Source organism: Myotis yumanensis, unplaced genomic scaffold (assembly GCF_028538775.1).
Source record: "Myotis yumanensis isolate MYYU_CA2020_CCGP unplaced genomic scaffold, mMyoYum1.0.hap1 SCAF_9, whole genome shotgun sequence".
NCBI lineage: Eukaryota > Metazoa > Chordata > Mammalia > Chiroptera > Vespertilionidae > Myotis > Myotis yumanensis.
This window is the reverse complement of record NW_027223760.1, coordinates 69,609,831-69,621,296: the sequence shown is the minus strand read 5'-3', so window position 1 is coordinate 69,621,296 and position 11,466 is coordinate 69,609,831. Positions and strand designations below refer to the sequence as shown.

The window sequence follows — 11,466 nt, the reverse complement described above, 5'->3', positions numbered from 1 at the left end:
TCACTGTAGACCGAAGGGGAGGGGGCGGAGGGGGAAGTGGGAGAACTAGTTAGATGTCATGGGGGACTTTAGGGGAACATGTTCATAGACTCATGATTCCTGGCTGGACTATAAAGTCTTTGTAGAAATGACAAAAGAGTCAGGCCAAAACTTACAGTGTTTTTTGGTGTTTTTTTTTTAATGATAAGTTATTTCTAACTCAAACTTTTATAAATATAAAAAAGCTTAAACACTTTAAATACAGTTCCATCTGAACCATAACAAAAAGTAAAATCTTACTCTGAATAGACAGTATGTACAAATTGCTGTATGTTACAAATTTTTCTATACTGGAAATAGCAGATTTGACTTAGTCCAAATTCAGTTTTTTAAAAGCTATCCTCTTCACACATACATTTAATTTTTCCACTTGTCACACGTTATTTTCAATGACACTTACTAGTTTTTGTTTTTCTACACACTAGTCCCTACATTTTTAAAACATAGATTATTTCCGAGTGTGACAGAAACCAGCTTTTGGCCTATGTGGCCACTAGGAAGAGCATCCTTTATGCCACTGCCTGCCTCCGGGGCTGGCTGTCATGTCTCCACATGTGGCTGTCATCGGCTGTCCAAAACTGGGATGAGGGACAGCAGTTGACTTCAGTCTGAACAAGTACCAAACTGACGTTCAGATGGCTCAACAATGCATTCTGATTTTGGTAACCAGGTTCAAATATTGCTAGAGAATTCTCAGTAGAAGTAGAGCTAATGAGCAAGAGTAAAACTTGGAAGCTGACACAATTATATTTTCTTTTTTATAAGCCTAAAAGCATTGTGGTGTGTTTCAGAGCTGCTTCCTCCACAAATTTTGCATCCACGTTGTCATGTCCTATAAAAGCATCCAGGCCTGGAAAGAGAGAGAAAGAGAAAAGAGTTACTATGAAACTATGTGGCATTTATAATGCTGTGCCCACGGCTCTTTGAAATCTTAATTATTTTATATTTCAGTAAAATACATTGTTCTAAGAATGGGCTAAAACTTATTAAACCTCAGAACCAGGAAAGGCCATGTGCATCAACCAAATGGGTTTTTAACATCTTAAACCCTTTTAAAAATTCAGAGGAGCCCTAACCGGTTTGGCTCATTGGATAGAGCATCAGCCTGTGGACTGAAGGATCCCAGGTTCGATTCCAGTCAAGGGCATGTACCTTGGTTGCGGGCACAGCCCCAGTAGGGGGTATGCAGGAGGCAGCTGATCGATGTTTCTCTCTCATCGATGTTTCTAATTCTCTATTCCCTCTCCCTTCTTCTCTGTAAAGAAACAACAAAATACATTTTTTTAAAATTTCAGAGGTGATCATTCCTTTCGGTAATTTGCTCCAGGTAAGTAGTGTATTGCTAGTAAAAACCAATTGCAGTAAGGACCTACTTATTATTTTGGAAAGAACAAGGTACAGGGGTGTAAATAGATGTAAACAGGGGTGTAAAACTGACAGATGTGCCAAGGGAAAACTCTGAGGCCAGAGGAGTGAATTACCTTGATTGGAGGACTCTATCTCTGTCAGTGTTTCAATGAAGTAGTTCAGAGGCAGAAATTCCACACTGAATGACGACTTGTCAGTCATAGAACTCTGAGGCTAAAAAGGAAACCACTTCTGGTGTTAGTTGATTATCCAAAACCAGCACAGACTTTTAAAAAAAGGGGAGGGGGGGTAACTACAATTGCAGTCCATATAGGTAAGCTGACATGGGCAAACAGGATCCAAGAAACGTTTAGTGGGGCTGCGCTCTCACACTGGCTCACCTGCTTCTTATAGTTCTGAAGCAACCGCCTCACATGGTTCCGGGAAATAATGTTAGAACTCATAGGATGGTCCCAAAGTCGGCAGATCTTCTGACCAATGAGCTATGATGCAAATTGAAAAACAGGTCAAGGAGGATTTTTAGGGCAGTGCAAGTACGACACTATAATGATAGCCAAATTCATAGAATGAACACCACCAAGAGTGAACCCTAATGCTGACTGTGGACTTCAGATGGTTGTGATGCAGGTTCAGTAATTGTAATAAATGGACATTCTGTGGGGATGTTGATGGGGGGGAGGCCATGCATGTGTCGGGGTGGGGAGAGGATGGAAAAGCTCTATGCCTTCCACCCAATTTTGCTGTGAACCCTAAACTACTCTAAAGAAAATAAAGTCAATTATAAAAATAAACGGATGGAAAAACATATAGAGGAGAATATAGCTCACACTATATTAAGTAAATGTACCTTAAATCTATTCATAATTTTAAAAATATTATTTCAAAGTCACCAGTTAGTCTAAAAGGCCCTTTATGCTTAACGACCTTTGGAAAAAGGCCATTTCCTCGGAGGTATGCTTCTGAATTTTGGGTAAATACTCCCTTCAATGCAACCCTGAGAAAGCAGTTTATACACTGATGTTGCCAAACTCTTTTTCTGAAATGGAGTTCATCCGCTACTCTTCAAAGCTGGGATCCTGCATGCCAACGCCAAGCGATGTTTTGATAGGAAACGAAAGGTTATAGGCATATTCTCTGCCAGTGTCTTGCCCAGGAAATTTTAATTCCCTGAGAATATGAGGCAAAAAAAAAAAAATCTCATTTAAAGACCAAAATAAATGTTCAGAGACAATCCCCTGAGAGACCCAGCCATGGAAAACATGCTTTGTTTTCTCTTCTCGCCTTTGCTTCAGTAAGCCTGCAAGGGGGAGAGGGTGTGACAAAGCAGGCCCATTCGGTCCAGAAAGGCAACGACACCCCTCCGTGGGAGGACTGTGCCAGAGATGCAAGGGCTCAAGGTATGTAAACAGCACGCAGGGCTGGCCCTGGCGCCCAGGGTCAGAGTTCTCAGAGTGGAGGCTCTGAAGACCTTGCTGTGGAATTTCATATTTTCATAGTATTTTTAAATCCAAGAGCTACGATTCCCCACAAAAACAAGGAGTGTCTTCATAATGCTTTCAGGTCCCTCATGTTTCTCGTTCTTCCTTCCACCCAGGAATGTTTTCCAGCCCTGGTGGAAACCGCAGGAGGAGGAAATTCAGTTCCAGGACCTTCTGACCTCACCTGTATTTAAATTTCTTATCAGTTTAGAAGCCAAAAGCACATGTTTCCCCTCTCCCTCCCCTGACTCCCAGATGTAAATATTAGAGCGGTTTCCTAAGAGAAGAAAATGGCTAAGTGTGTGGGGTGGGCTGTGCCAAGGCAGAGCCGAGCCAGAGGCGCGAGGGCCTCGCAGGCCCAGCCGACCGCGGCAGAGCGTGGGGATGGATGGAGTTTCTTGGCAAGAGCTTAAAAGTGAAACAATTCAACTGACTTCAGCCCAAATCAAGTAAATGCTCCTTTTGCAAGAAGAACTTGAAGGAGGTTCATGTCAAGGCTCAGGGAGAAAATAAAATGGGATTCAGGATTACCGGAGGAAGCCGCACAACGATGCTGAATTTCAGTTTCTCATTTTTCTCTGTGTTGTCCAGATCTATAAGAAAGAGTGACAGACAAACCAGAAATCTCCATTTGAATATCTGATCAGGCTTCTAGTATTTCAGCGGTTCGTCCTGATAACACATCTCCCAACCTTGAATTAAGCATTGTGTCTGGCTGAACAAAGGGTTGTTTAAAGGAAACGGTTTCTACATATCATGGGACATGGTTCTGTAGCAGGCTGCTAGTCAGAAAACAATTTTACTAACTGAAAACAGAAGGTACCTTGAAGAATGGGAAATACTTCAACATATATTAACAAAACTCATCTGTAAAATACCACAACTGAATCAGTTAGGTGAGAGCGGTTATACTATAGACCACATTTAAACTTCAAAATCATATAAGCACTGCATTTCTCATTGATTTTTCTGGCATTTCAAGTCTGGCTTTGCAATGATCGTGTTAATCAGCTGAAAATAAGCCATTCCGTGACTTCTTAAGAAACACGCCTTCCGAGGCTCCTGTCCTCGAGTGCCCTCGTGTCCAGTAAAGGAGTCGAATAGCTGCGTGTGGACTGAGAAGTCATTTGGGATCTCCTGAAGGGCGAAGACACTTTAAATTAGCCCAAAGGATGGTTCCAGGAAATAAACTGCACTCAGAAGGGCCAGCTGCATGATTGATGGTGACCGAGGCAAAAAAAAAAAAAAATGAGGAGCCCCTTGTTCAATACTAAGAATTTCAAGATGTCATGCAAAGCATTACCGTAAGCATGGGCGCTTCCGAGTACTGCTGGGCCCTGGCCACACAGGTGGCACCACCGGGAAGCCAGGCCTGGAGGTGCCCAGACAGGAAAGCGCAGAGCCTCGGAGCCTCTTACCTTGCATGAGCCTCGTGACAGCCGTTTCTGTGAGGAGCAGCACCCCGCTATCAATGTAATGCAGCAGGTTATGCAAAGGGAGACAGCGGACGCCCAGGATCGTGTGCAGAGTGTGAAAACCTAGGATGAGAGATGCGGGAGGGTACAACGGTCAGCCAGCAGCATCTCAGGCAGAATGAACACAACCGTGTTCATAAAGCGCTTAGCTCAGTGCTTGGCTTCTAGAGTCCACGAAATGCTGCTGGAAGACAAGGCTACGCATTACCAAGACTAAGCATTGTGCTGGGCATATAAGTTCCCAACAAGTCTGTATTACCTTCACCTGTGCATCCCTAAGCAAAAAAGAGGAAAGGTTTGCAAGACGGCTCGATGAGAAATGGTTTTACAGTTTAGCAGTTGGCAATGCTACAGTAAGATGGCAAAGGAGAACAGTTAATAGGAGACCTTCAGACTCCACATGCCCAGCTAAACGCTGATGGATAGGAACCATTTTGCTAAAGAGGAAAAAAATCTGACCCAGAAGGAGCCAGCTTATATGCCCGGTCTCCAGGTATGCCTTTGGGGTCTACTTGGACTAAGTTATTTATTATAAAAGAATTAAAACAATATGGTCAGATAGTAAATCTATAGGAAGCCAATAAAGTGGAAGGCTCTCCAAAACCTGAGTATCATGGGGATGGCTCCTCAAACTTGCAGAAACCTAGAGCGCTAAGTGCACTATTAACAATAAATGATAAAAATAGCACCCATGGGAGAAGACATCAGACCAGGAAAGAATCAGACAAACCCTCTTGGAAAAGTGGCATCTGAGGGGAGTTGTGAAGGGTAAATGTGATTCCTGGGGGTGGAAATGAGGCAGGAGGACACAGGGGGGAGACAGCAGAAAAAGCCACGTTTGTGCGAGTAGCCTGAGGCTGGAGTCCTGCCACACGGCTTACTAGCTGGGGCAGCTAAGCCTCTGCGAGCCTCCGTTTCTGCGTCCTTCCAACGGAACCGCCACGACCTTTCTTGCAGGGCTGCCCTGAGAACCAGAGCTGGTCTAAGGAGTGCCCGTGGGATAACAACAGTGGCTAATATCAAACATGCAGTGAGGCCGTCCACCTACCCACTGGCTTACTTGGTCTTCACACAGCCCCGTGAAGGGGAACAGCTTTAAATGGAGAAGCCGAGGTTCACGGGAGCTGGGAGACTTGCTCAGGATCATATAAATGGTAAGTGGCAGAGTTGAAATTTGCACACAGGCTGTGGGGCGTTAACCTAGGCTTCTACTGTAACATAATCCAGCCCCCATCATCGGTAGCTGTGTTAATAGAACAATAAGAACAGGAGCCCAAAGGTAAGAGAGTATGGGGCATGTTCAGAAAACATTAACTGATCCGGCTGAGCTGGAATCAGGTGGAGGACAGGAGTGACAGGAGGTGAGGTTGGAAAGGTTGACTTGACAAATCCCTTCTGTATACCACGCAAGGGGCTGGGCGTACACCAATGAGCAAAACAGGGGCAACTGCTCCCATCCACCTTCCAGTCTGAGGGGGAGAGAGAAAAATCTAATTACAAAAAAAATCAATATCTATTTTTTAACGTGACCAGGTCTATGAAAGAAAAGTGCAGGGTGCTCTGAGTAAATGTGACGGGTTGAATGCTGAATGGCAGCAAGGAATTTATTCTTTAGTAGGCTTGGGGGAGGCACTGAAAGCTTTTAAGCAGCCTGGAAAGAGGATTGAGCTTTACTTTTGGAATATTAAAATGGCAAGAAGGAGGTAGAGTAACAGTTTGCTACAAGGGGTATGAAGACCTGTCGGGAGGCAATTGCATGAACCTGGGCAGGAGGCAATGAGGGCAGGGATGGGAGACCCTTGAAAACTGATTGGAAGTGGGCAGCAAATGACAAAGAACCCTAGCCTAGTCCTGGGAGCTGACATGACAAAGAAATGATACCCAAAGAGCAGGGACTTGCATTCAGACAAATCATGGAGTTCTCTCTCTCTCTCTCTCTCTCTCTCTCTCTCTCTCTTACTCTCTCTCAGTGTATGAATCATGAGCAGTGAGGAACTCAAGTCCCAAGTCCTGGCAACATCGAGGGTCAGATAAAATGCAGGCTCTGCCCACAAGCAGATGTTGCTGGGCTAGCAATGGATGAATCCACTAGCTCCCCTGGATCCAAAAGAGAAAATCATAATTTTACTAGCTAATTAACAACATAAGGTTCTTCTAATGGGTTTGGACAGTCTTCCCAAGATTTTTTAAAAAAGTTATGAAATTATTTCTGAATAAAAGTTTAGAAGTTCTATAGATTCTCTGGACTTAAAATTCCTCTCCAGCCCTGTGTCCATGTCCTAAATATCCCTGATGACCCTTCATCCTCTGTCCCTAGGGCACAGGCCCAAGTTCAACAGTCCATTCTTGGCCTCCTCTCTGCATGTCAGCTCTGGCAACAGGAAAAACTAGCTAAAAGTAGGCATTGGTTCCAAAAAAGAACTTTTCCAGCCAACTCTTGTCCTCATCTTCCAGGGATCCTGGCCTCCTCTGGCCAGCAAGGGGGACACGGGTGCCCTTTAAACTGCAAATGCTCCAGCTCTAAACCATGACTTCCTTTTTGTGGATCCCATTCTTTTTCTTCTTTAACCAATTCGGGTTACATGTTTCTGACATGTGAAACTCGGTTTCCTCTACTCTAGGAGGCCTGGAAAGCATGCACACTGACACATGTAAATGAAAAAACACCCTGTACTTATACACACGTCTGTACACACACATGATTCAGTGTCACTTCACTTCCATTTCCATGTCACATGAGGGAAACAAACATTTAAGAGGAAAAGGATATGCCTGGCCAATGTGGCTCAGTGGCTGAGCATCCACCTATTAACCAGGAGGTCATGGTTCGATTTCCAATCTGGGCACATGCCCAGGTTGTAGGCTCGATCCCCACTAGGGGGCATGCAGGAGGCAGCCCATCAATGATTCTCTCCCATCACTGATGTTTCTATCTCTCCCTCTCCCTTCCTGTCTGAAATCAACAAAAAATATATTTTTTTAAAGATAGAAAAAGGATAGAAACTGCTCTTCCTTATTTAACCCATGGACATCAAGCTGTTAAGTCTACTTAAAATAATTCTCAGTCGCTACGGTTAACATTTTCCTGGTTTCCCTCCTTATCCATCCCTGTGAAAGAATGCAATGTTCTGCAGAAAGTGAATGAATTTTTACGATCTCCCAAGAATAATACTGTCCCCAGTAAGTCAAGTTCATTTATTTACAAAAGGAGCTTGAACACCCAGGGTGAACAAATGTGAAAGTGTCAATTCATCCCTCTACTAAGTCTTTCATGTTAATCATAAATAATTAAGAATTTAAGCCAGGAAGCCATATACAGTTTTCATGAAATCCCTTCACTCTTTCTAGAGGGCTCCTCACCATTCATATTCCATTGGAATAATTTAAAGCCATTTCTTCTCCTCATACATGGCCACTTTCAGATTTCTACAAACTCAAAAGAAACCTGCTTTGTACCGTCACTACATGCAGACCTAATAAGATAAGGTGTATGGATAGAGAAAGCATAAAGGATTCCATACCATATTAGATATATCACAGATCCAGAGAAGTTCAGGTGCTATAGGGATTTTCTGGGCCCATAAATAGCCAAATTTTGAGCATCAACTAATTCAACTGGATTATAAAATTCAAAAGGTAGCAACAGAACAGTAATTAAAAGCCCAGAATTTGGAGCCAGATTGCCTGGATTTCAATACTGGCTCTGTTGCCTAATAGCTGTGTGACTTTAGGCAAGTTATTCTTAAACTTGCTGTGCCTCAACATCACCATCTTTAAATGGGAATAATATTAAGTAAAATCATACAAAAGTGCCATTGTGTTGGTCAAATATTTAATGTGGTTCAATTTAAGCTCCTATTACTCAGGATTGTTATGAAAATTAAATGTGCTAATTTATGTAAAAGTACTTGGAACAAAGTACTGTAGGCACTCTATACATGTTGGCTTAAGATGAATGAATAAAGGAATCAATTAATGATGGGTGAATGGCTAGCTATATATGAATAAATTAAACTGGCTGACATATGATCAATAAATCAACATAACAACAAGTGTTGGCAAGAATGTGGAGAAAAGGTAACCCTTGTGCACTGTTGGTGGAATTATAAATTTGTGCAGTCACTGTGGAAAACAGTATGGAGGTTCCTCAAAAAAATTAAAAATAGATCTAACATATGACCCAGAAATTCCACTCTAGATGTTTATTTGAAGAAACCCAAAACACTAATTTGAAAAGATATGTGTGCCCCCATGTTCATTGCAGCATTATTTACAATAGCCATAGTATAGAAGCAGCCTAAGTATCCATCAATAGATGAATGGATAAAAAAGATGATAGGAATGGATAAAGAAGATGTGGTCCATATAAACAATGGAATATTACTCAGCCATAAAAAAGAATGAATTTTTGCCATTTGCAACAACATGAATAGTACTAGAAGGTATTATGCTAAGTGAAATAAGTCAGGCAGAGAAAGACAAATGATTTCACTTATATGTGGAATCTATAAAACAAAATAAGCAAACAAACAAAACAGAAACAAGCTCATAGATACACAGAGCAAACTGATGGCTGCCAGATGGGAGGGGGGGTGGTCAAAGGGGTAGTTGAAAAAGGTTAAGGGATTAAGAAGTAAAAATTGCCAGTTATTAAAAAAAAAAACAGCCATGGGAATGTAAAGTACAGCTTCTAAGCACATAAGAATCAGTTCAATTTTGACACCCAGCCAGACCCACTTCCTTCTGTGTTAACTTTCTTGTTCAGATAAACTAGGCTGACAGACATCAGAGAAAGATCTCCCTGAATCAGCTCCACTGGTTCAAAGTATCCTAGAAAGTTGCATGGGGACCAAGCTGGGCTCCCTAAAGTTACTGACAAACTACAGTATAGTTTAATAATTGGGGGAGATCTGGCGAGCAGAGACCAAACTCGGGCCCTTCTCTTACAGTGACACCAGACACACAGTTTCTCAGACACAGCAGGTCTCATCCTTAAACTCATAATGTGCCTTCGTCTAGGGACCATGTGAAGAAGAAAGAACAAATCTATTATAACAAAGGGTAAAAGAGCCAAGACTTACCAGGAGGCAGGGGTAAAAACAAACTGTTAGTAGCTTCCAGAATCCTGGTCATGATGTGGAAGACTGCAGATTCAGCAGCACTAGCCCGCCTGGTGCTGGGGGAAGGACCAAAGCAGCAGGTCAGCCAAGAAGCTCAGCTCTGAAACTCCATTTGTCTAAGCAGTAGCTCTGAGTACCATAGACAGAGGAATCCATACAAATCGTGAAAGGCTACCCCTGTAGAAAGCTTCAAAAATATGATGGTGACCACCAGCCTAAAGCCTAGAATCTAACCAGGGAGTTGGCACATAATTAATTATGTTAACTTCAATTCCCCTTCTTGGTAGTACTTAACTCATGTGCCCCTCCCCCTCACCATCAGCCACATGCCAGGAAAGAGGATGAGTGGAATAATAGGGGCATAACTTTAAACATTGAGCACAGAACTAAGAGAGATGGTGTCAGGACTGGTGAGAATTGCTTTCAACTGGTAAGTTCCAAAAAGGCTTTGCTAAAGCAGGCAGCAGTCAGAGTTGTTTTGGCTCTTTGCACACCATGACAAAAGAACAGGAAATACTTGCGTACAAGTGGAGAACCCAGGGATGAAGATTATGTTTCCTCCAACTGGTTTCCAGTATTTGGCAAATGACGTCCAGCTGGAGGGGAAAGACAATCTGTCAATCTTTGCTCATCCCACCCACCCCTCAGGGGCCCCACAGCTATGCTTCCCAGCTCTGACAGGCACGTTCGGGGCAGCTGGCGCTCCGGCTGTTCCCAGACACAGAACCAGCCTTTCTGAGGTCAGCTCTGAGGCGCTGGAATCCCAAATGGAAAGACTGAAAATGCACCCCAGAGTCCAACAGAGCACCCTCTGTCTGTGCGGGCCATGCCCCAGCTGAGCTCCCCCAGCCTGGCCAACAGGCCCTCAATTAAAGGCCCTTGTCCATCAGTGAAGGTCAAGTGCAACTGGGTCTGCTCTAGGCCTGCTATGTGGCAACAGCCAACCACTGGCAGTGAGGAGAAAGGCGATACTGAACAGCATGAAGTCCCGAGCATGGGCTGTGGAGTAAGACTGGTTCCAAGTCCCCAGGTTCAACATTTTACTAATGTGTCAATACTAGTACAGCCTCCACTAAGCAGTTATCAGCCATGCATCCAAGCATTGCAGATGTGGGCAAAGGACAGGGTCTCCCTACAGGCACAGACAAACACCATTTATTCTCAATTATACAGATTCTCAGTTTCTCTTGAGCTAAAATCAGGTAAGATAATGCGTAATATGTCCAGGTTCTGCAGAAACTTCTGGAACTTGTTTTAGAAAGGCTATTGAGCCACCCTCCTGAGAGGAGCCTGGGAGATGTGGCTGTTGGCCGCTGGGCCGGGGCAGGCAGATTTGGCTTCAATCAGTAACTGCTGAGGCGGAAAGTCAGGGCCACTGAGTTTCCTGAGACTATATCTGTACCATTTCAGGTCCTATTGTGTTCCAGGAGTGTTTCACACAAACTAGTGTCAAAACTTTTATGAGGTTAACTATGGGGAAGAATAATATTTAAACAAAAACTCGTAATACTTTGGAAGGTGAAATCTAAAGTCAACAGAAGTAAAGGTGATAGGCAGATGTGTTAAATGGTTGTATGGTATTAGTTAAAAGACTAAAAAAGTAAGTTAATATCAGCATGGGGGAGATCACTAACACATCGATAAAAGTCAGCCCCTCAGTATAGTTCCCCTTCAAGGGTGAATTATTTAAGATAGTTTCAATGCTCTGATTATAAATATCAGTATATGAGAATACCAACCTCTCCTAATACATTAAAAACTATTAAATTCAAAGACATTCTTTTAAAAACAGACACTAATGATTACAATGAAGGCAGAAACTTTAAAAATAAAACATGAAATTAAATGAGGGTCCGATCTAATAAATTTAATCTTCCAGAGTTCAATGCAAAAATATGTATTTGCACAATGGCTCATTTGCATAATGGTCTTACCCAAACTTGGGAAAATGGAGTGTTCTTTCTCTTTCTATGTACTTTTAATTTT

The 11,466-nt window shown here is 42.9% G+C and overlaps 1 protein-coding gene across 1 annotated transcript in view; it reads right to left on the bottom strand.

The window, feature by feature from the left end:
• Positions 1 to 249: 249 nt before the first annotated feature.
• GSAP (gamma-secretase activating protein) overlaps positions 250 to 11,466 on the bottom strand; it is a 73,352-nt gene continuing 62,135 nt past the window's right edge. Inside the window, exons 25-31 of the mRNA XM_070424572.1 lie at positions 10,006 to 10,076; positions 9,442 to 9,536; positions 4,304 to 4,423; positions 3,417 to 3,478; positions 1,788 to 1,889; positions 1,521 to 1,620; positions 250 to 889 (exon numbers count right to left, since the gene is read on the bottom strand). Of these exons, the coding sequence (XP_070280673.1) occupies positions 798 to 889; positions 1,521 to 1,620; positions 1,788 to 1,889; positions 3,417 to 3,478; positions 4,304 to 4,423; positions 9,442 to 9,536; positions 10,006 to 10,076 (642 nt within the window). The 3' untranslated portion in view covers positions 250 to 797. The remainder of the gene's footprint in view (positions 890 to 1,520; positions 1,621 to 1,787; positions 1,890 to 3,416; positions 3,479 to 4,303; positions 4,424 to 9,441; positions 9,537 to 10,005; positions 10,077 to 11,466) is intronic.